The sequence below is a fragment of the Trichoplusia ni genome, chromosome 7 (assembly GCF_003590095.1).
Source record: "Trichoplusia ni isolate ovarian cell line Hi5 chromosome 7, tn1, whole genome shotgun sequence".
Lineage (NCBI taxonomy): Eukaryota > Metazoa > Arthropoda > Insecta > Lepidoptera > Noctuidae > Trichoplusia > Trichoplusia ni.
This window is the reverse complement of record NC_039484.1, coordinates 4,721,205-4,746,262: the sequence shown is the minus strand read 5'-3', so window position 1 is coordinate 4,746,262 and position 25,058 is coordinate 4,721,205. Positions and strand designations below refer to the sequence as shown.

The 25,058-nt window shown below is 34.1% G+C and overlaps 1 protein-coding gene across 1 annotated transcript in view; it reads right to left on the bottom strand.

Moving 5' to 3' along the window:
• LOC113496057 (homeobox protein orthopedia-like) overlaps window positions 1–23,885 on the bottom strand; it is a 30,609-nt gene extending 6,724 nt beyond the window's left edge. The window contains exons 1-4 of the mRNA XM_026875139.1: window positions 22,231–23,885; window positions 16,415–16,540; window positions 14,567–14,678; window positions 14,136–14,253 (exon numbers count right to left, since the gene is read on the bottom strand). Of these exons, the coding sequence (XP_026730940.1) occupies window positions 14,136–14,253; window positions 14,567–14,678; window positions 16,415–16,540; window positions 22,231–22,264 (390 nt within the window). The 5' untranslated portion in view covers window positions 22,265–23,885. The remainder of the gene's footprint in view (window positions 1–14,135; window positions 14,254–14,566; window positions 14,679–16,414; window positions 16,541–22,230) is intronic.
• Between the last annotated feature and the right edge of the window lie 1,173 nt (window positions 23,886–25,058).

Genomic DNA, 25,058 nt, shown 5'->3' with positions numbered 1-25,058 from the left:
TACTTGAGAAACATTATTATTTAATCCTTAAATTATCGCGTAGCAAAAACAAAGTTCTATTTTGACCACTCATTTATCAAGTAAAGTTACTGTTGACATGTGTCTAGATAACCCAGTTCTGTATACAACTAGGTTAGGTTCAAACTCACTACGAACTAGTTACGGTTTCAGTGCTAATCTACCATTTAGCTATGCACTAACATGCATCAAAATCCGTCTCACGATCAATATTAGCACATCTTTCTGAATTCACGAAATGTTACCGAAAATAGAACTAGGTTATTTAGGGTTATTAGGCTGTCTTTTTAAATAAGTTTGAAATATAAATATCTTGAAGCGGAACAAAAACAACTGACCGCTTTTGATATTTACTGGGACTTTGTATATTCAAGAGAAGAGTTCGAATTCCTAAACACGGGCTATTTTTTAGCCTATCTAGGAGAACAGTACTTTACCCATTTGCTAGATTAACACGCATACTCAATTGTTGAATGAACCCATTCATATAATCTGGTCCTTGTAAACATTAAATAAATTACTAAAATTATCATTTTGATTCTTTCACTAACAAATACAACTAAAACCTCTTTCGTCCACTATAACAAAGTTTAATAAATTATGCATCTCCATATTATAAGTATTGCTACATTATCATTTAATTGAAAGAGTGTTCTTGACCTCGGTCCCAATACCGCAATTTACAATGACCGATGAATAAATGGCAATTTGATTGACGTTTTCTCCCCAGCATTTTTCCAATACAATAATTGTAAATTCATTGTATTTTCCGCGAGTGTATCGCGTTTTGATCCTATGGGATAAATAAAGAATAAAAATGTAAGTCTCCAAAACTGAAAATCAATTTTCTTGAAGCGAACTAAAATTTTCATTCTTTTAATACACATAAATAAAACTCACAATCATTAACAATGATTTCAAACTCAAAGGTGTCCAAAACCATCAAATCATTATTTCTCCACTGCCTCCTAGACGATGACTCACTACGTTATAATGAGCTCAGCACGCACGCGCAAGCATGGCGCCTATAAATTGCGCCAGCGGAGTAAGTACTAACTAGATGAACAAACATAGTGTCACGGTAGCCGGCTGGTGGCCTGTTGCTACCAGGCTGGCAGGAGAGGCTAGGAGGTTTTTGAATAATAACTATTTTAAGTATAGGTAAGATAACGTTTAACAGATCCATGTGTTCAATGTTTCCAGTCCAACTAGGTTCCAGTAGAACTCTATCTTTGACCGCTTCACCGGACTACAATGTTGTAGGTATAGAACGTTTGCATCTGTTACAGTAAATTCATGAAGTAAGTTGTAGGATTTTTCGAGATTTTTGTTGTCGTTTTTGGTAGCCAATTAAGCTGATGCGATCGTCGTCTGATCGTCGAAGTGTGCCACAAGTTTGACAAGAAATGTGGAGCGGTTAGGTGCCGATTCATGTCTTTCCTGTTTCTTTTCTTCTTTTAGACCAAGCTTAATAGCAAAATTTGGGGCTTTCCACAGCACATTTACACAATATTTTGATCGTTAAATATTATAATATAACAGATAATAATTAAGCTATCCACGTAAGAGAACAGTTAAACAACTTAACCTTTTAACTTTTCAGCCTCGAACGAGACCTTTACCTTAAAAAATCTAAAGCTCAGACTATTATGGTATGACACGAATATGAGTTCCTTTATCATGAATACTGATATATTCAAAGCCATTCTGTTGAAACTTCAAATAGTAGAGATGATAGATTTTGTAAAACGCAATTACCTGCATTAAATATTCTAACATTATTTGTTTCTACGCTTCTAAAATGTAATGGTATAGATATGGGTTGCGTATCAACTCGTTACAAAGATGTAACTGCAGTCCAATCCCTTTAAAAAAAATGGAACATCAAAAACGCTATTAAACTAGTATTTTTGCAATATTGTGCGAATTTTCTGTATTTTTCATAAACATAAGGTTTGTATTCGGCTGGCGTTTCAGTCGTAAATATTAATTTGCACGACGCGGCGCCGATCGCCTAGTGCCGGAGTAAAACGTTTATCCTTTCCCTATTTTGGATGTAAAAGTTATATATATCTGTATTTTACGATGTGTTTTACATGGATAAACTGTTCTCATTTTTGTTTTTTTTTGCTTTAATGTATTTTATTTTTAGTGTGTGCTTAACTGAATTATCTATACTCTATACTAATATATAAAGAGTTTGTTTGTTTGAACGCGCTAATCTCAGGAACTACTGATTCGATTTGAAAAATTCTTTTTGTGTTAAATAGACCATTTATTAAGGAAGGCTATAGGCTATATAACATCACGCTGCGACTAATAGGAGCTAAGCTACAATGGAAAATGTGAAAAAAAACCGGGCCGGTATACCTAAATCATAACTTATATCTTCTACCCACGGAGACGAAGTCGCTGGCAACAGCTAGTCTAAAATAAGATCCCCTCAATAAGACATTTTGATCGTCAATTGTTAAACAACGTTTACAAATTCCCAAATAGATTCAAAATGTATTAATTCGTCCTCCTTGTATTACAATCTTCGATTAGTACCTACCTACCTAGTGTATACGTATGTGTATGTGAACCGTTCCACCCCGCGTATGTATATTGTAGAGAGTACATAGTCCGTCGCTCGATACATACGCGCGCACGCGTAAACGCTGTGACGCTTTTAGTGTTGGGACAGCGTTTATCGATAACCGAAAAATTATTGTGTTTTAATCAGGACGCTTAAAGTTAATTTTGTTGGAATATAAATTAATAATATTTGAAACTTAAATATAATTTTAAAACCATTTTTGTCAAGCTGCTGTGGACTTGTTCATTTTCAATGAAGACATCAGGTAGCACTTTCGTAAGCTCAACTATGAGACAAAAAATCACAGTATTTATTTTATTCTCATTTATAATATTATTTTTCGTAAATATTCATCCTTCTATGTTTGTGATATCGACACATATTCGCACGTTTTTATCGAGTCTGTGGCAAATCACTAGATCTAGAATTTCACTTCGAGAATTGCATTTATCGAACAAAATGTGATTGTAATTTAAAAGGTTGTTTTATATATTAAAATAAATAGGTTTAAATAAATCTTAGATTTCTAGGTAAAAGTCAATTCTGTCACGCAGTACCAAATATTACTTGTAACTCCTCTTGTAAATAATTTATAATCTATTCTTTATTTATACTAACATACACACTTTTCTACTGTACTTATCATTTTAAGTACATTAGAAAAGTGTGTATTATCGATGTACTCGATACGTCTTGACACATTTAATTATAGAGAGCATAGATAATTTCATAATTTTTACGGCAAACGTGTTCAAAACAAATAAAATAACCCATTGCTTCAATCCGGTAAAAAGATGAAGTGAAAAATCATATGAAGGAAAACATCAAATTAAGAAAAAAATAATCAGGACTAAAGTATGTATGTCGGCGAAATTAATAAATTAATCAAACTTAATTGTTCAAGCCTCTTTTAGTTATAGCAAAAACCATTTTAGAAGTCAAGTGTCCTGTAATGTTGAAAACAAATTACCTACTTTTTAGGTATTTGTTGACGCTAAGTTTATAAGTGATATAGTAGAAATTGGTCTGAGATACTAAGTTCGTTTTATTGAGCACATAGTTAGACCAAAGAGTGTTGTCAAGCGTTTTAAATCGGTAAGGGGAAAAATGATTAAGAAAAATAAGCATACTTCTTACGAACTCACTACCCAAAGGAATTTTGCGATCACCACGTTCTTTATCTTTTTTTGTCTTTGTCTACGCCTAAGGCCTAAAACAGTCCAGGTAACAGAGGGAAAATCACACGAAATTGCAACAAAATCTTCTTCAGCTTCAGATGAAAAATACTACAACAAAAGATATACAAAAGAAGACCGAGATGTAGGTATTTCTTTAGTCTAACTTCTAGTAACCCTAACTCAAAAGTCGTTCTTTTCATAACTCTTAATAAATATTTTCATCCACGGACTTTAAGAGAAAATCTTAAAGCAAACGTTTATGAAAAGTTAATTATTTGCTGACGTTGAAGTCGGATCGTAATCCGCCGGCTTTGGAGTTGCGCGCAAATTGAATGGAGCCTCGGAAACGTTTCATTATACGCCTTATATTACTGTTTAGTCCTTCTTAGACAGTTGCTGGGTTTTCAGTTTTGCATAATTATTTTGGTCGGGAATATTTCCCTTCTTGAAATTTTCGGTCAATGATTTTTAAAAGGTGTCAAGGAAAATAACTGTGAAATGCTAAAACTAGATTGTTTTTTTTTCATTATTTAATGAAAATACTTAATCAAATAAATGCAAAAATCTGTAAAACACTAAATTGGACGATTTTTATTATAATGATAAGGCACAAATAGGTATACGAATAAGCCAATTTGAAATTTAGCACCAAAAGGATCTGAATTTAAAAAACACGTTTGCTTATTTATCCATCACTAGAATTAAAATTTTCGTACAAAATAAAGCAAAGAAACCAAATAAATAAACTAAAAGTCAGTTAACCCAAAACAGGGACAGCTGTGAGGTACCAGGACATCATAACAAAGAGGATCCCTTGGGAGGTTTAATATACTTCGTGTGTACCGTCTGACGTTCTGACTGCGACAAAACGCATGACAACGTTCGCTAATGGCGTACTTTCTTTACTGAGAGTAATTTTGGAGTCTGGAAATCATAAATGAATAAATTTGAGGCCTTGAATGTTTGTTTAATGAATTTTTAAGGACTTTGGAATTCTTGTAGATAAAGTTTTGGCATGTGTAAATTATTAATTTGTTAAAATTAATCTCGGACTACTTTTTGGGTATTTTAAAATAGGCACGTAGCTATTGTAACAAGATAATACCAATAACAATTTAAATGTCATAATATGAGTGTCGTCGAAAGTCTATAGCAACTTTCTTTGCAAAATTATTAATAATCCAAAATAAATTGCAAATTTAGACATAATTCAAAAATTTAATCAATTCACTTCATTAACACAATCTTAACACGCCAAAACAGCCAAAAACGACGATACAACAGCTCTCAAAACACAACTAGATAATCCCACTAGAACAGACAAAACAAATAAATTTCATCCAACATTCATAATAATACATTTTTTTTTTTTATGTAGCCTGTTTTAGATCCCACTGCTGGGCAAAGGCCTCCCCCTTACTCTTCCACACTTCTCTGTTTTGTGCAATAATACATAAAAAACTTAATATAAGCAACTAAAAACATGACTGTATTTAATTGTAATCCGTATTAATAATACAGTAGCTGTGCTCCCCCGGTGTGATGGTACAGATTTAAAAGTCAATATACAGGAGGGATTAGAGAAAGCTTGCAAGTAACGGGGGGCCGGAATTAGGTGCCGGTCATAGTGATATTGGTATGTCACGTTGCAATTTCAATGAAATTTAACGGGTAAATAAGTAAGTAGATCGCCTAATGAGGAGGCTGGTGCAAAAGAAGGAGATGATTTGAATGAAGAATCGAGTGAAGCTATTGATAATGGATTCATAGAAGTGAATTTGTAAGATGTTAAACCTACCTTCTTGCCTATAATTGACTAAAGATAATGCAATATGCGTAAAATATACTATTTGCTAGAAAGATTATAGTTAAGGTTTAAAGTAAGTTCAATGATATTTTTTTCAATCATATGTTTAGTGCACTATTTAAGGAAGTATTATACATATTACCTTGTAGGTATAACATTTCGTAATAATCAGTGCTACCAACAAAACAATAATTCACTTCTTCCCTCCAAAAACCATTAGCAAGCAAAGAAACAAATGATCACTCATTTCTTATTACACGACGACCCACCTGGGAATGCTGGCAACACTGACCCTTACTTAAACCCCCGGTGTTGCCAGCAAAATTAACTCACTCGTTGATCCTCAATACAATTTTATTGCAAATAGCCTCAAATAATGCTAAATCACATCTAAATCCCCGTAATATGGGGTACGGCTCGATTTCGGGGTACATTTTTTTGGGATAAAAGCTAATGTTGGCAACATTATCTTTTATTGTGATAAGTGTTTATGTGATACAATTTTTTCTTTCCGTTATGAATAATGGTAATGGGTAAAATTAATTGAATGTCAAGGATTATCAAAAAAAAAAACCGTCGTACGTGTACTGGTAAAATACAATCACACTGTATACATTAAAAAATTGGAAAAATTATAAAATTAATAGAAAAAAATACACTAATGTCTATAGACTGCGGTTGAATTTAAAAAACCATAGAACCGCGAATGCGTTCTAGGTATTTAATAGCAGACGACAATATTAAACTTCCCAACCACTAAAAAACCACAAAGGCATAAACACTATAATAAAATCATAAAATGCAAATTAGTGATTAACTTAATCCATTCATAAAAAGTATCGATAAAAGCGTCACCTGTCGATCGATACTCGATCCAGGTGTTAATATATTTTATTATGATCGCTGCGTGTTTAACTAATGCCCCTCATTTGTTGTGATTCATCGTTTCATATTATAATAATAAAGTGAATTTGTTGATCTGATAGATATTTTGTGTAAAAGGATGGGATCGGTCTTTGTTGCATGAGGTTAATAATTGAACAATAGATACGCAAATGTTGTAGGTTGTCGTCAATTCTGTTTCATTTCTAATTGCATATCTTAACTTTTTGTTACATAACTCTAATCGTTGTTATCCGACATACATCTCAAAGAAATTTACACATTATCAGTTGTTTTACATGAAATTAAGTTTAACTGTTTTAAAATGTGTAGCTACACTAACATTTTATATATATGAATAAACTATTACAGCCAAAATAAAAACTTAAACTAGTCTAGTAGGTGGTATAGAATGTAGAAGACAATCGAGTGATCAAATGAGGATACGACCAAGGAGATGATTTACTAGAAGACATTTTTAAAATCACCAAAACATTATTGAAATTTTACACAACCAATTCTAAAACACAACATCTAAATTAACAGTAACATAATAGTCAAATACCCAAACATAACACGTTCTGAGCTAAGCGTGGCCACTGGGCTCTAAGTTATTGGGTTAATAAATCTTAATATCGCGACGCGGACGGCATGCTAATGCCGGTTAATGTGGCGAGGGCGGCCACACGTTGCCCAATATCATTATGTTTTTCGTAAGGGGTAATGCAGCTTTCAATAAAATTAAGTTTTTTTTATGTTGGAGCTGTGTTAAGTTTCTGTTCTACTTGAAACAACGGACTGGACTTAGGTGTGAACCTTGAGAGAGCCTTATCCAAACTTGTAGTTTTGAACAGGCTTCTGAAGATATGGCATCATGATCTTGGAGTTATTGTTTAATTATGTCACTTAAATATGTGTTTTATGGATGTTGAAAAGCATTAATTTAGATTTAAATGTATTTAAAAGTCTTTTCATGTTTAGATACGAATTAAGTAAATGCCAAATAAAAGTAGAAACAAAAATAAATATTCATAAGTCAAATTCGTTCGCGTCTATCACTGACATCCGCGATACAATTAAAGCATTGCATTCGATAAACTAAAAAAAAAGTATTTCACTAAAAAACCCGCGGAATAATTAATGATAGAAAAAGATTTCCCATGTAACGGACCCGGCGACCATTTAACTGTCTAATCGTTGAGAATATCGAATGAGGGGAACGCGTACCATTTATTTTTATCGATGTCGGCACCGGGTAGTGTCACAACACTACGGCCATACATCTTTTTAATAATGAAGGGATTTGGTAAACAAAATTCGACACAGCCGGGATGGCGACAGGCTTTATTTATTTTTATTTTAGCAACGTAGTGGAGCGATGTGCTGAGTAAAAATTCAATGGATTCACGATTTTGCATTTTATATGTTTTGTATTTTTATGCGTGGACGGTTTTAACTTTTTGTGTAGTTTTTTTCAATTATTTACTTGCGATTGTCAGTCGTTTCCGCATTTAGATATTTTAACCAAATTATAATTTATTTCGAAAACAAAATCCAGCCGTCCTCGAGTTTTAACGAATAGCTACTACTCAATTTCATGTATCCAGATAGTTCTTGTGTTTACGCTGTTTTGCCATAAGAAAAAAAAACAAAATTAGGAATTTACTACAAATCTTTCATCAACTAAATATCGTATTCCAATTTCTACCATAAAATAAAAAATGGAAAATTCATTTAAAAAATCACGAATTTTCATTTCCACTTCGAAACTGTGACTATCCAAATTATCAACAATTCGCATTCAAAGATAAATTCTTGCAAACCGGTCAAAATTTTGGGGGGCAGTTTTAAAAAACTTCAAAAAAAACCTCTTCTTCCATATCTATAGATAAAGCGAGCAAAGTTCCATGTTATAATATTTTTATGGACGTGTTAAACCCGTCGCGACGGACGGTAGGATGTCCGATCGTCTTTTGTTCTCGAGTTATAAAACAAGATTAGGCGAGCGGTAGTATAAAGGGCGCGGTTCGGATTTTGCCATCATTATAATTATACCTACTACTATGTTATAAAATATAGGTGTGTTAGTTTCCATCACCATCCTAGCCTGAAAGACATGTAAAAGTGATAAAAAATATCCTATTTGCAGAATAAATAATTTCATTTCATTTCATTTCCTTTTTCCAATTATGTTGGGATCGGCTGCTAGTCTAACTGGATACAGCTAAAATACCAGTGTTTTACAACGACTGCCTATCTGACCTCCTCAACCCAGTTACCTAGGTATCCCTTAGTTAGACAGGTTGTCAGACTTTTCTTGCGTCTGACTAACCGCGACGACAATCGAGGATGTGATATTAACAGCCGGATCCACTTAACATGCTTTCAGAAACCCAAAGGAACTCGTTATGACATAGATAGTCACGAGTGTCAGTTTTCATATAGACAAATCTCCTTCGACACATAATAATGCAATCAGTGCGAAGTATCTGAATGACTTCGGTCGTAACACTTGAGTTAAAATATTTGTGTAATCCACGAATGCCTTTCCTGAGTCTAGGCATGCCTGAGACTTCAATGTTGGTGAATTAAATTCATTGAAGCGGGATTCTTTTTTAAACAAATATAAAATAGAAAAGAAGCGCTTAAATGTATTTATTAAATTCATTAACAGTCTGTTGCTATACCATGTCGAATTTCTGCATGGAAATACAATATTTTAAATATTTACTTTTGTCGCTATTTGCATGTCTACGCGCCCACGTTTTTATAAATAAAGCTGTAGTCATTTGATATTTTATATACAATGTATTTTTGTACCTTTGTTAATGTCGTTGATCGATCCGTTTCGGATGAGCATAGTTAATAAATAACATTTTGACAAGAGAATTTAATGCATAGGAATTTGAAGCCGAATGCTATTGTGATAAGAAAATGCTGAGATCAAGACCAAAAATGTAAGTATTACCTATCGAATACAAGAAAACACATTAACTTTGGGCGCTATTTCTAGATCTCAAAAACTAAGAAGATAGTAAAATAACTACCAGGATATCAACGGGGCCATTCTAATCTTAAGAGGCATCCTCCTTATCGATAAACAAAAATAAAAACTAGAAGTCCTCAAATGACCAAGAATATGTAACAGCCCTAACAGATGAAAAATCTCGTTTCTTACATTTAGAAGCAGTGTTTATTCGCTTATATTTATATATACTACAGAGCCGCGGACGAAGTCGAGTAAATAGTAAGGAGACCACTGTTTGCTGATGGTCTAGCTAACGTGAGGCCTACCAACAACTCTTAAAGTTGGATTTGTGGAAGTGAGACGTCGCTCTACGCCGTTTGGTGCGCTATCTTTTTCTATAACTTCAACGTTTCAGACAGAGGGTGTAGTAGGGCTCTGTACAACGAACTCTTTTGTTGAAGCACGACTTACTTATTTCTAGAAAGGTTGTTGAATATAGTCTTATGTACTTGAATTCAAATAGAGTATAGGTAGTACAATCTCTGAATGTTCCTTTTAACTCAAAATAGAATAGAATATTAATTTCTTGGGAAGAATATTGTTCCATAAAATAAGGTTCATTATATTCAGCTGATTTCAGCCCTCATTACTTTTTAATCTAGAAGGAAAATGGGAAGTATTTTTTTGCAAAATGCTTTTATACTTGGAGACAAGAAATGAGCAAAAATTACGTCAATGTATTTTTGCCTTTTTAAATTCCCAGCACACACTGTTTTTACCGTTACTTAAAAAAACATTGCCTCAGTTAAATAGAAGCGCCACTTAGCTCTACATCTACCTGAGCATAAACCCAACTATAATTTACCTCAAAATTCATAATTTTACAATCACTAAACACAAAATAAACGATCACTAGCATCTCATGAATAGACAAAGAGCTCTGTACGAAACTCGAACGGTAGCTGATTGCAACGCAGCGTCGCTTCGGCCACACGGACCCGTCGACGGACAGGCGAACACACAAACACACAAACATTTCGTTCGTTTTGTACCCCGAGACCACTTCACGCCATACTGTGACATTCTTCGTCCGCGTTTTATTATTTATTGTGCGTAGCATCGACTTTTTTGTCGACGCTACTTTTTTAAACTCCGAGGTGTAAAGGTTAGTGGTGTTTGTTTTGTGCGTCCGCCGCCGGCTTTATTCATACATCACGACTTTTTACGTTGTAATTGTGTGGGACCAATGTCGCCTAGAGGGACACCAATATTTCGATACTAGTCTTACAATAGAGGTAACTTTTGGGAATTTGAGACGTCGTAGGGTAATCTCACTACTCGACCAATTGCAAATTATTTTTCACGACATAACGCCATATAAAAATCTAGCCTTCTATTGGTGAGCACAGATCAGCTATTGTGTTATAATATACTGCACGAGAATCATTGTCGTATCATCGGGCGACAGTTTCGTAGGCCACAGAATAGGTACAATAACAAAAGAGGAAGTAATTGAGATTTTCCAAACCTAGTTGACTATATCAGCAACAGTTATGATATCAATTGATATTTATTTTCATGGTTACTGATAAAAGCTTGGTTTAGGCCCAAGTATGTGGGCTGGTTTCTGATATTTCTTTACTTTATAGGTATTCGGTTTTGAGAGTTGAATGGTAAAACAAGAAAGGATTGTTAAAAATTTCCTGTAACGAAGAAATTCTTTGAACGCGATTCTTCAGCTGTTAGGCGTGATGATGAGTACTCAGGATTGGACCCACGGTAATAACTAGTGCATTGTAATTCCATACTTTGATTTGATACAATTTTGATATTTGGTATAAATTAGTAAAGTGGAGTTTAGTAACCGGATCCAGAGAGAGAAGGAGCCAAACGAAATAAACCCTTAAAATGCCCAGACAAAATATTTTCAAATTACGAGTAAACCTACTACTTTTTAGCTTTACTTAGACTCTGTGATTAAGTAAATACAGTGTAATATGTACAAACCGCCGAATCTGTGTCGTTCACACAAATCTGATTGCAATGACGTCAATTCGTCAATACACGCGAACATTGGTAATATTCCAAAAAGTTTAGAAGGTATCAATCATCATTTAAGAATTTGAGATTTCACTTTATGATCGAGTTGTTTTTTTGTTTAAGACTTGAGTTTGTTAAACAAGATAAACCTGAACCTTATTACAAAGGTTCTGCTGCCCTGTTTGTCCGACTCTGAGTCAACAGGCTATAGATATGCCATGAACCTCGATAGGTAGACAGTTACAAATTACCTCCACTACAACTAAAAATACGTTTAGTACGGTCATGAATTGACAAAGGGATTTATTGCAAATTTGTTAAATCTTCCTTCTATCTTTAATACAACCCCCCGTAACGAGTAAGGCTCGAATTTGACAGGTTTACTCTTAAAAACTTACATTCATAAGCTGAAATTTCAAAAAACTATCTGTGACCCGCCTTTTCCGAATCCATTGTTTGGTCAGCTTCTAGCTAGCTCTATATACAACGGAAAATTATTACCTAAAACTAGTGCGTGTCTTCTCATCCATTATCAGGTGTCAAACAGTTTTAATCACTGTAATTTATTAAGTGTTCGTCAAGCAAACGAGATGTGTTGAGAGTTACTTGATATTGAAATCGTGCTAAATTCATCACATTAACGTCGCACTAATTATTATGTTAGTCTTAAGTTGTATTATGGATCTCCATATTCGTTTTTAATCTTTTCGTATAACTCAATGTAAAAAGAATTGGTTTGTATAGACTAAAAGAAGACTTTCATGGAGAGGATTCATATGATGTACCGGTTTACTCAACCATGGTTATTGGGATTTCCTGACCGCATTCCCACTTTATTATACTACAGTTACCATCAAAAATGTGTTATTTGTTGTGTTCCTTGAAAACAAGTATAAAAATAAATAACTTTAAACACAATCTTGAACCTAGAAAATCTAGTAACATAATAAATGCCAAATACCAAAACATTTCCTAAAAACAAATGCAACTGTAAACATGACAACCACTGAATCTAGATGATCATTGATCGTCAATATTCATGAGACGAGAAGCAATCAATGAACATCATTCAGTAGCAACCAACACATATCCGATAACAGTTAGAATGGATACTCACGAACTACTAAACCTTAATAACTATGACGATAAACCGGCAATTTTCACGGATTACAACTGTCTTTGAGATTTACATACGGCTCGAGTGGATGGGCAACAAGACTAGTACAAGAAACAGTGAATGACGTTTGAGTTAATTTTAAATGTTTTTTCTTTTCGTATTAAATTAAAATATGTTTGAAAATTGTATTAGTATCCTGTATAAAAGTAAATTCGATTTTATAAACTTAGGACAAATTTGAACAATAGAAGTATCTCGAAGTGAAAATTGTCGGGATATTTTTTTTCAAATAAATAATTACTATTGCGAAGTGATACTACATTACTTGAAATATTTTTTACCTACCTATAACTGATCAGAAGATTTGTTCTTAACACTAACACAGTGGACCAAGATGAACACATCTCACAAAACACTCGATAATCCAATAGTCCGTATGTCACGGGTGTTAACGAAATACAAATATTAGTGAACACACGACACAAATTAAGACTAATGTCTAATGTAAAGCATAGTTTAACTTGAAACTAAGTGCTTGAACAAAGTGACAGTGGCTGATCACTTATACTTGCCCATTGATAGGAGTTCGTTTACTACAAACTACACACAAGAAGTAAACTGTGAATTGACAACTAAATATAAAAAGAAATTTGAAACAACTAATCATCGATTCACGTATCCAAATAAAATTGTTTAAGATCTCTGTGATTTTAGCGTGGATGAAGACATTAAGTTGGATCATTAAAAATGTGCAGTGTTTAGAGGAAATAACCGCATTCAATGAAATGCTCAGTAAACTTGTAATCTAAAATTATAAAGTCAATAAAATTGCCATTTTCGTATGCAGTCGAAAACGATGGATTAAAAAATACAACAAAAATAACTCATCATTGTGCATTAGCCGTGTATTTTATACGACGTGTTACATCCACGAACAATAAAAAACACAGCTACCGTCTAGCCGGGTCCCCATAAAACTTAAGACACGAAGTTAAAGACTCATAAAACTCCAATATATGGACTTATTGGCTTTTGTAAAACTTCATAGGCGAATGACTTGCGTTGTTATGACGAAAGCCTTTGACTGAGTCGACCACCCATTTACAAGGTTTTTAAAGAAGCATAACTCGGAACTTTAATTTTTATTCGTGTTACATGAAGGTTGGATCAGGTAGAAGTTGCCGTGAAATGTATCGGTATAGTGCAACTTTTAAACTGGACGTGCGAAGAGGGAGTCGCGCAAGGTGAGCGCTCGGGACCAATACTTTTTGTATTGTGTATTTTCAGCGGATGTTGGTAAAGGCATAACTGTGTAAGCGATTTGTTTTGTTTACTTCAAATCACCTGTTTGTTAGTGCCGATATGAAAATACTGCCGAATAACGCTATCATCAAACACACAAGTAACAGTTATTTTAACCAGGTACTTTAATGTTTTTATTTATTGTATGTTTTGGAGTTTTGAAGATCTATACTATACGGTATCACAAGACGAACCAAATTCTCATTTGTCAACGTTAAATATTCCTTAAAATATATATCACTAACCTGTACTCTACTTTCTGTGAGTCCGATCCTCATTGCGATCTCTTCTCTCATGAAGATATCAGGGTAATGTGTCTTGGAGAAACATCTCTCCAATTCATTCAGTTGTGCCGGTGTGAACCTAGGACAAGGAGGTGTTACAATGAAACTATTCGATTTGTCTAATAAGCATAGAGTCTACTACGACGGAAATCAGGAAGAATCGCCACGAAAACAATTTTAAATAAATATCAAAACACTTTTTAAATAGTAATGAATTTTACTTGTAAATTAGATTCACTTAAAATATTGTGTTTAAGATTTTAAGACATTGTTATCAAGATTGCCATATGTAGCCTTAAAGAAATCGAGATTTAAATTTTTGTAGACTTAATGGAATTATCCAAAAAGGTTTATTGATATTTTCATCAATATGATTTTGAGCATATCCTTACCTCGTCCGATGCCTCTTCTGCTTAGCAGGCTTGTCGCTATCTGATGCTGATGATGACATGCTGACTGGCACTGTGGCCATGTGCCCCCCGCTGTGTTGTTGATGGATGCCACCTGATAACAAACCTTATTATACAGGGTTTAGATTCAAATTCAATTGATAAAACATAAGAACAGTTATTTGAAGTTATGAGAGTCAATTTCTGGTAATACTGCTTAATCAAATAAAAACAATTGAACAGGTAAAGAATTCGAAGTGGCATCGCTTGGAGTAAGAAATCTTAAGTCCCAGTAAAATTGTTCATAATTTTAATGATATGACTACGAAAATGGTTAAGTACATTTTGTGGTCAATTCATGAGAAATTGACTATTGCTTGCACGTGATCACATCGTGTACGTAATGATTCATAGTTGCGAGAAGAGTTTATGTTTGCAAATCTATGCTTTTGCAGTAATCTACGACGCGCGACGTACATTTAGTAAAAATAAAAACCATTTCGCTTAATTTTGAACCTTGCTTTAAAGAAAAGCGAATTTACTTGTCAAGATAATCTAGGTATAATTACGTTATTAATCATTTTATTTATCATGTGACCATGAGTCAGGTTATGAATGGTAAGTATTTGTATTTCAAATGCCAATAAGTATTCTTACTTTGACGTCAATGAAAAAAAATAAAAAATAAATAGCTGTTGCCCGCGACTTCGTCCGCGAGGTTAAAAGAAATTGCGACTATAACTTGGGATTTAAACTATCCTATCTCTCTAGTTGGATCGAACTGCACGTGGTGTGCGAATTTTATTATAATCGGTTAAATGGCTTAGGAGTCCATTGAGGACAAACATTGTGACACGAGATTTATATATATTAAAAGTCATATTATATTATTCAGATGAAGTATTACTTACAAAATCAAGTATCTAAGTACGAGTAAATTAAAAAAAATACCCATGACAAAATCAGAAGAATTAGAAAATCCTATCCCGATTTTTAACTTGATAAAAGATGTAACGTTGCCGCTTTAACGAAAATCCAACGCGGGTTATTGGAGAAAAGAACAAGTATTGTAAATGTCCCAATAGCTCTATCTGCCTATCTATCAAAAACTTAATAGTTAAATCACTGAATTCCACACACTAACTATCTCAAACAAATGTTTAGCGAGATGGCCGACGGCCGGGAGACAGTCGCTGGATGAGTGGAAAATATGTAGACGATATTCACAATCTGTATTGAATCCTCGGAATCCCATTTTCAGACATATATAATTACGTTATAAGACGTGTGTAATATGAACTTTATTATATTGTATAAAAAATACAGGAAGAAAACAGCACGCACAGAAAGGTTCAATGTTAAGTTGTCATCAAGCGCAAGACTACACTAAAACTGAATGTATCCTCTACCATATTATCTGACTCAGACAGAATTGAAATTAAACGAAGAATATAAAACGCCCGTTAATACATACGTGATCACTTTTGTTTTTGAGATCATTGATATGGTGATTCAAAATGAAAACATGACATAAAAAGTCGGGATGTGAAGGTATAAAATTTGATTATATAATTGTAACGTAAAAACCATAATATTCTAAACAAATGCACAAATACAATATCATTAAATATAAGTGGAAAAATGTATTAAGTGATAACTAGTTTTTTTTTGTTGTTTAGAATCTTATAATCATTTGAGATTATGATGATCGTTAATGTACTACTTTATTCATTGTAGAATTCGTTTCACAGTTTCCTTCAGGGTCCACAAATCTACAAAGCTTATGCCTGCACTTTAAAACCTACAACGCATTGTGGAATGCAAATAAATGATATGAAAATTGCGGTATACCTTGCAGGTGCTCAGTCCGTATATTGTGGGCGATGTGTAGCCGCGGGCCCAGCGCATGGTGCGGCCGCTCGAGACTCGGCTTGATCTCGTGCGGCTTGCTGTCCTCCGAGCACGACTCTTTGTGACCTGCTGGACAACACAGAAAATGTGATTAAGATTTTAACTGAACAACATAGTTTAAGAAAAACGAACAGAAAGACGACATAGTGAATTTAATCCTTGTATCGTAGGGGTTTTAGAAGCATTCCAGCTATTTGCACGAAGACACCTAGATGAGTCTAAGTGTCTGTACTCAAGACAAGCATTTTTATACGGGAATTGAACACGTGATACGTCGCGCGTTTGACGTTATAATCTCTAACACTCAGCTATTGTGTTACGATCTCTGAAAATTGGGTATCCGAGCAGTTAAAATAAACATCTATTTCGAATAAAACCTAATGAAAACCATAAATAATTAACGATAGTTTAATATAAAAAAACATCTAATAACAACCAACAAACTCTAGGAAACTATTTAAAAATCCTCAAACGATCCAACATAAAAATGTTCCAACGCCATTTAATAAATCCAATTTATATAAGAACAAAGTGTTAATGCGTGAAATTGGCAAAGTTTGGTCGTTGCGAGCGTCCTAACGGGCCCGCGATACTTGGGATTTTCTATTTGCGAAGAAATTGTGAATTTCCAAACATAAAACTTTGCCTTTAAGGATATGAAACTGTATCGCTTATTGCGATATCTTGGCGACATTTCGCGTGATTGGGTTTTGGTTGAATTTGCTGTTTTTAGATGCCTTTTTTGGCAATTTTATTAAGTATTTTGTGGTTGAATTCAGTTAATATTATTTATTAGAAAATATGTACGTATCGGTGGTATTCAAACTCTCAAGTGTATTATTTTATTGCTTTGTATGTTTCGCGGCTAAACTCGCAAAAATGTAATTAAAGATAGGAGACTTTATAAACAACCTGACCAAGGTACATGAAAAGTTGGTTATAATTATACCAATACTCTGAATTAGAAATTTTTAATAATAATGTATAGCAGATCCGGTTGGGTCTCCGGTTGGGTCCGAAACTAGTCGGGCACTCGCGATAAATACGCGTGAGTTAGCCGTTACATCATTAATATATCAATAACCTATTGTACCAATATCGAAGCAAGCAATGTCAAGAGAGAAAGTCATAACAAAAATATTTCGATCCCGAACGACCTTAGGTCAGACGTTCAGAACTTCTGTCGGGCGCTTGATAATCGATAGTGACTGAATAAATAATAAAGTGAGATGAATCTTAATGTTCAAGGGCAAACTCTGTAGGTTGTAGTTGGGGAATTTGATGGAGCCGTTTAATTTGTAGTATTTCGTTTGTTTTTTTTTTACAGCAAAAAGTATAAATATATAGATATCTACGTTTTTAGGGGGATTCAGCAACAATAATTATTTAATTGTGCATTTATTTACGGAAACACACTTCTTTAACTCAATGTCCGATGATACAAGGTAACCATTTTATCGATATTTGAAAATAAAAACGTATAAATAGGATTCAAGACGGCCTAGAGACAAAACATCGACGGGCAGATGGAGGGCTTTGTTTATGTAATTCTTTTAATATACCCAGCTGCAACGGTTCTAACAATAAATATTTAACCGAATTTTAACAAAGCGACACCTCAAAATTAAAATGATTAGTTTTAAAAGCTCTTCTTCATGTATAGATCTTTACAATTTATAATTAATTTAAAAAGGTTTTAAGGTGGACGATATAATTCTTATAATTGTCATGAAGAAAGGGTATTCTAGATAAAGAAATATTCGACTAAAGATATAAGTATATTCTATTCCATTATACTCCAAAGATTATATTGATGATACACAAGTCCTGCAAAGTTCATGACTCATGATCATGACAATGTACTTAATAATTAGTTGAAAAGCATCTGATCACTGGTAATATTTACTTGCAATTAGCCTGTTACTAATAACAGCAATAAGTGTTCAAATAGGTTTGAGCATGCTGCTGTTGCCTATTCAATTAATACCGGTATTAGTAGGAAAATTGCTACTTAAAGTGACAAATATCCTACTATCGAAGTATCATTATTGATATCATAAAGCCATGATAGTGGTATTATTTGGGCTGTTTAAAGGCATGCTCGTTGTACAACGGTACATTTAATTTACTTTCTTATTTAAATGTAGGGCATTCTAACACCTGTTTTAGTGTTTTATACTACTCGTATCTTGTTGCAAAACACAGAAATACTCTGGATCAAAAGATACTATTGCTACTCACGCGCCAGGATCAGGATACTGTCTATTCTCAAGGCTTTTAGACGCTGAGAGACTGCGAGTCAGTCAGGTTTTGAATAAGAACTCCGAACTCATGCTCCTCTAAGCCCATGGCTTGATGATCAAGCATGATAAGGGCGTACCCATCAAAATATGAATCATCCTCACGATAGGTACAAAAATCAAGAACAAGAAACAGCCCTTTTTATCTACATCTGTCTTGCTTTACCGACAGTCTAATGGGATCTATCTGAGAACTGCAATTTCTGCTATAATCGTCTTCTTGCAAGTTTAACTTAAAATCAGTTTTAAGTAGTTAATTGACACATTACTGCAGCACTGCAACCTCTGAACGCGCAAATAATTTGGTATTCAAATTAAAAATTGGTTTAGTGTTATGTGGCTTACATGTTTTATTACGACAATAATTATGAAAAAACTAGCCAAGCTAACCTCAAACCATACACCGTTATCCATTACTAAAATATTTTTAGCACAAACGCCTTGTATTATGCTGTAAAACCTCGAAAATCACTTTAAGACGTGGCGGTACAGCCTCAGAGGGCCTAACCAAAGCTACGTCGTATTAGAATAGGAAACGAATTGTAAAAAAAAGTCCTGGGTTGTCTTTAGACAAGTAATATTTCTTTTGCAAGTCCCGTGACTTACCAAAAAGGACTATCGTTTCCATTCATGTGCTATTTTCTAGTCTAATGCGTTTTTACACTCTGAAATTTGATGATCTTGGACTGTAGTTCTTTCTTACAACCCTCTATTGTAAAATTTGAGCGGTTATTGAGCCACCCCGTTAGCTTATGATTAAGGAAACTAGGATTCGAAACTAGTCGGTCTACCCCGATAAATACATACATGTGAGTAAACCATTATTAAATAAATAATTATGAATCCCCCTCTACCATGAAGTATTAATAATAATATAGAAGTCTTTGTAGTTGCATGCCAGTAATGTTGAACCTGTAAATTTGTTATGCAATCACAGCGGAGAAAATTATAAATTGATTTCGTAACAAGTCAAATTTTGAGTCGACAACTATGACTATTTTCTATTTTGCTACTTTCCGATTAGAAAGATGTATGAAACGTTTAGATATTTTTTTTAGGTTTCGTTTGAGTCACACTGCTATGAATGTGCTGTGAGTGTGCTGTGTCTAAACCACAACCAACCTTTAGAGCAGAAGCCACTGGCAAAAAACACAATACTTTTCTTCACAGATTAGAATTTAAATTACATCCACCCCAACCCGGGGGCAAAAGTCGTGTTGCCCCGGACTTAGCGCCTCAGTCCCGGTGATCCCGGGATTACGGCTGGCTCATAAACACGACTTAATGGAATTGAATCCCGTAAAACAGAACGGTTCGACGTTCGCGGATATTGTGGGCAAAGCGTTTTATTGTGTTGCGAGGGAACGATGGGTCTTGACGGGGTGGTAAGAAAATAGTGAAGAAATTGTGGTGTTTTAAAGTTTTTATGGAAAATATCATAAAAGTTTTCGTGAAGTTGAAATTAAAATATTTGAAGCTTTTCTATCTCGGCTATTTGGATTTTTGAGGTTATTGCAGCCGTGGATTGGATACAGATAAACCTTGTTAGTGCATCGACTTAAATAATAAATAAAAACGCAAAGATAGAGTCACAAAGAATTTCATTAATAAGTGCTATTTTAACAAGTAACCTCACATTAGGATATTGTGCTACTCCGTAAGATAGGAAAACGGGCATCATTATTTTATAAAAGTCTTCAGCTGAATCCAAATTTGAGAAACCTAAAGCCAATTGTAAGTCGGGCTCAAGACGTTAAGGTTTAAGTACAAAGAGGCTGCAAAAAAAATAATTTTGACGGTAAAATGTCGGTCTGTATCAAATTTATGTAGTATCAATCGTTTTATTTATTCGTTGTTATAGTGGCAATATATCATCTATTGAAATTTCAACTGTCTTGGAGCAATGATTCATGAAAATAAATACAGCATCATGTACTGACAAATTAAACTAATTAATAGGATTGCTATATTATAGAAAAAGAAGAAAAATAATAAGGACTATAAAATGAATGCAGTGAATATAATACCAATCTAATAATCAGAATTCATGTAATTTATTTAGTCCGCCGTCATTAAATGAGCAAGAAATAATATACTTCTTTTTGAGTATTCGGATTTATAATCCATGTGATATTTTCGCGTAACTTTTCTTTACATTATCGAATACAAAATTTAATTGAGGTGCCTTTTTAGATTTCTTCACTTGATTTTCTACTTTCTGTGCTAAAACTCTTCTCAACTCTCGTATTCAACCCTTTTTCTATTTGTTTTCAACCTAAACACATTAAACTTCGTCTTGAAAACTAAGCTTCTTAACCTCTAGACATTTTTGTACTGTTAGACAATTTATGAGTTATTTACTACCTCGTAAAATATGGTTTTAAACCACCGTCGGTCATGGTAACAAGTTGACTGACCACATACTTGAAAGTAGTTGCTGACTGCGACTTTGACCTTCGGATATTAATAATACATTAAACAAATCATTTATTCTGCGGTACATCATGATTTTTGAACGTCCTTTAATTATTAAACACTTTTAAATCGCCATTTCTTATCCTACTACTACGGCCGTTATACTCTTGAAGTCCAGAAATTGGTAAAAAATTACTTAATAATTTAGACTTTTGTTCTGAAATTAAAAAAATACCTCGATCTGAACAACTGTGTTCAATTCAATTGAGTTTTGAAGAAAACAAAAGAATTGTTTCGTCATCGATTAAAACGCCGGATTTTATACGGTATGAGTCATCTAGCCATTAGTTTTCACAGTTTTCAGTGCAGAGCCGTTCTTAGGCCTTCGTGTTAACGAGCACCTAAACAGAGGAGAAGAAGATTTCTTTCCATAAAGAAAACTTATTAGAAAAATAAGTCACACTCTTATAAGAAAGCTGTATGTGAAGAATGTTTTTAAGAATCCCATTAATTTTGGTATTTATTGAATGATTGATGCATTTTGAAAGAAACTGATTGTTGTTTTTAGGAAAACATCGATAAACATTTAGTTCGTGGGTATTTTCAGGACTCAAATATGCTTAAACAAGTAATATCTGATAAACATAAAAATAAGTTACATCCAAATATAAGGGGCGTCAAGAAAAAGTCCGATTTGCATAGGATAAAATTTTTGTCAAATTTTGTTAGTACTTTAGTAACAAATTACTTTAACTTAGGGCACAATACCACTCTATCTGTATGTATCTGGACTGGTTCCTAACTAGTTTCTTCAATTGTCTGAGTTTTTTAGATTGATTTAGAAATTAACTCAGATGTTTTTTTACATGATTCAGGATCACTCAGATGAATAGTATCGAGTAAGAGCTTTGACTTGAATAGTGCAGGAGGAGTTAGAAGGACATTGAAAGGGCTGGGTAGTCGTACTTCATCAACAAGGGACCAGTTTGAAGATATAATTATGTCTGTTTTAATGTTAACGATGTGGAGATGATAACTTACCTCCCAAAGCTGTCGCGGTGAGGTTGTTGAGCATGGCCTCTAGGGGCCAACCCTGGCCGCCCCCTATATCGGCATCGTCCTCAACACAACCGCACAAACCAATGGCTGCGACTGCCACTCACTGGACCAGACAATCCCGCACCGAACGAAACAGCATCTTCATACAAAACCAAACACAAGTCCACTTTCTCGATGCACAAAAAAAAATCCAACACTCACGTCAAACGTCAAAAGGACAAAATTCCAGCGAAAACCCGCCTTAATACAAAATAATTAGCGCTATATTAAACCCAATTAGTTTTAATTACGACTCCGTTCAAACTTATTTACACACTTAATTTTTGTTATAAAATTAATATAACCCGTTTAGTATCAATTTGTATAAATTTGCAGTTTGATTGGTTCGCCCTTAAAATGATCGTTTAATGTGGAAACCGACCGACGACTGGTACAAAAACAGATAGTGTTCACATTGTTGCCGGCCCTGCTCCGCGGAAAGCTCGACGAGAAGAAATATAGCTGTCCCTCTCTAACGCACGCCCAACGCCGGAGCTTCTCGCTTGTTTTGCACGCGTGCATCAGTAATGGATGCTTACATTTTGTTTACGTTCGATTTGAACAAACGAATAATCTATTATTTCATTCGTGCACGTATTATTGATACGGACCTTTCCCATTCATACAATATTCATATACTGACCTAACTACTTTTGTCTCGTTTCGTCTTGCGTGTTAGGTGGGTCGGGACGGTGACTCTATCTCTGTCGCGCGCGTGTTTTGGATATCGAACGCATTCCTCGTCGCTTCCCGCCGACCAATCGGAGCGCAGAGAAATCACTTTGGAAGCGTCTAGGGTTGGCACCCACGTCGCGATATTGAAATATTATTGCTATAGCGAGCGCAGGGCGTTCCGTTCTTTTGTAATGGAAAAAACAAATACAGGCAGTGTGTTCGTGATATAAGTCGCTATAGTTGTGTTGTCGGAGGTAAATAAGAGTACTCGAATGAGATCCGTTGGAAATATTTCAGGCGGGTTGCGTTCGGAAACGTCGTAGTCTGAGTGCGATTTCTTGTAAAAGCGCCTTTAATTTTCGGACGTTGTTGAATAAGGAATGCGGGGGAATGGACACTTGACGGAATGGAAACGGGTCGTTTTTATTTTCCCTTTTTCGTTGTAGTTCCATCGATGCTTTTATTTTAGGACGATATATTGTTACGTTTTATTTTTGGTCTTTTTTTTTACGATGGCTCTTGATTTGTGTTTATTAAAAGATCGAAATTTTAGGTGAAGATTTCAAATGCTACCTTTATATGCAGGAGCAAACGATGACTGTACTGAGTTTGCTATTGAAGCCAGATATACCACTTTAATTAACAACTACTACAATAAAACTCAGCAAATTTAATTACATTTTTCCTTTGTTTATTTTTATTCTACTGAAACTTACAAACATCACTTCTATACTCAGGAATTTAAGAGAACATCATCACAAAACATGGGTTCTTTTACGAAAATACTTTGTCCATGAAACAGTCAAAGAATTCCATAAAATATTGCAACGTAAAAGCGGCTTGCTTCACTGAAAAATTCTTAGCATTTTCAGCGCATAATATTTGAAACGCTCTGTCTGTATACAGGGTGTTTCGGTAGTCCAAACGAAATACTTTGAAATTAAAATGCTGTTTAATGGATAAGTAAAGCTTAGGTTGTATTTTCTTGCTTAATTACTTGAAGAATAACAATAAATATGCAGTCATTCTTATGATGAAATGTGAGAACATAGATTCCACGCTGGCTCACTTCGGGTTCAAGTTTCAGATTTTAATATTTGCTATCCAGGTTTCCACACGCTGTGTGCAGACACCATCTATGTCTGACATCTAAGAATAATTAAGGAAATATATGTACTTAATATCATTACACAGACTTAATTATCGTTCGCAAACGTAAAAATGTAACTTCTCTACAGAACTTGATTAATTATATGACTTTTTTTATAAAATAAACGATTAAAACCAACATTCTTTGTTTTACTTCAAAAAATTTACATTAATAGAAATGTATTTATAAGGCTGACATTCTTACGCAATAACAAATTTAAAATACTTCATGATGAACCATAGAGAAAAATAAAATTGTCTTAACTTTCCAAACAGCCTGTATACCAGCGACTCGCCGGCCGTTGCCTAGCAACGGCGCTTTCTCCCTCTCCCGTAGTGATGTGAAACCCCAATATAAATGTAAGGTATATATTAATATGTGGGAATATCTAAGAATACACCCTTCTGTGCTTGTCTGTTTCATTAAATAACGCTTAGGATTTTAATAGAAAATCTTTTTAAAGCGACTTTAATCTACATTGTGAGGGGTTTTGCAAAGCTAAAGTCATATTTTTAAAGATACCTATGTAGATATAGAAAGCGCCTTTGACTATCATACATATGTTTGTCCATACTGAAATTGGACCTGTAGAGCATTCAACACATTCTTTATTAACGTAGTGTCCATGAACTGGATATTTTAAATCGGAAATATCAGAATTATTTTACACATAAAGAATCTTAATACTCATTACCGAAATTGGGAAACCAAAAGACGATTCAATTATTCACCTTTTGCAAGAATAGAGCCAACAGTGAGTTTCTCTTTAGTGGTTAGACATTTAACATTTACGAATGAAAATGCAATTAAGAAATGCATGAAGAATATAATTCATTTAGAGGTGAAAGGAAGAATTTGACGTAATTAAAATAAATATATCTGTAAACCTCAAAACACTAACAAGTTTCATTGTTTTATAACATAAAAGTAATTATATTATCACATT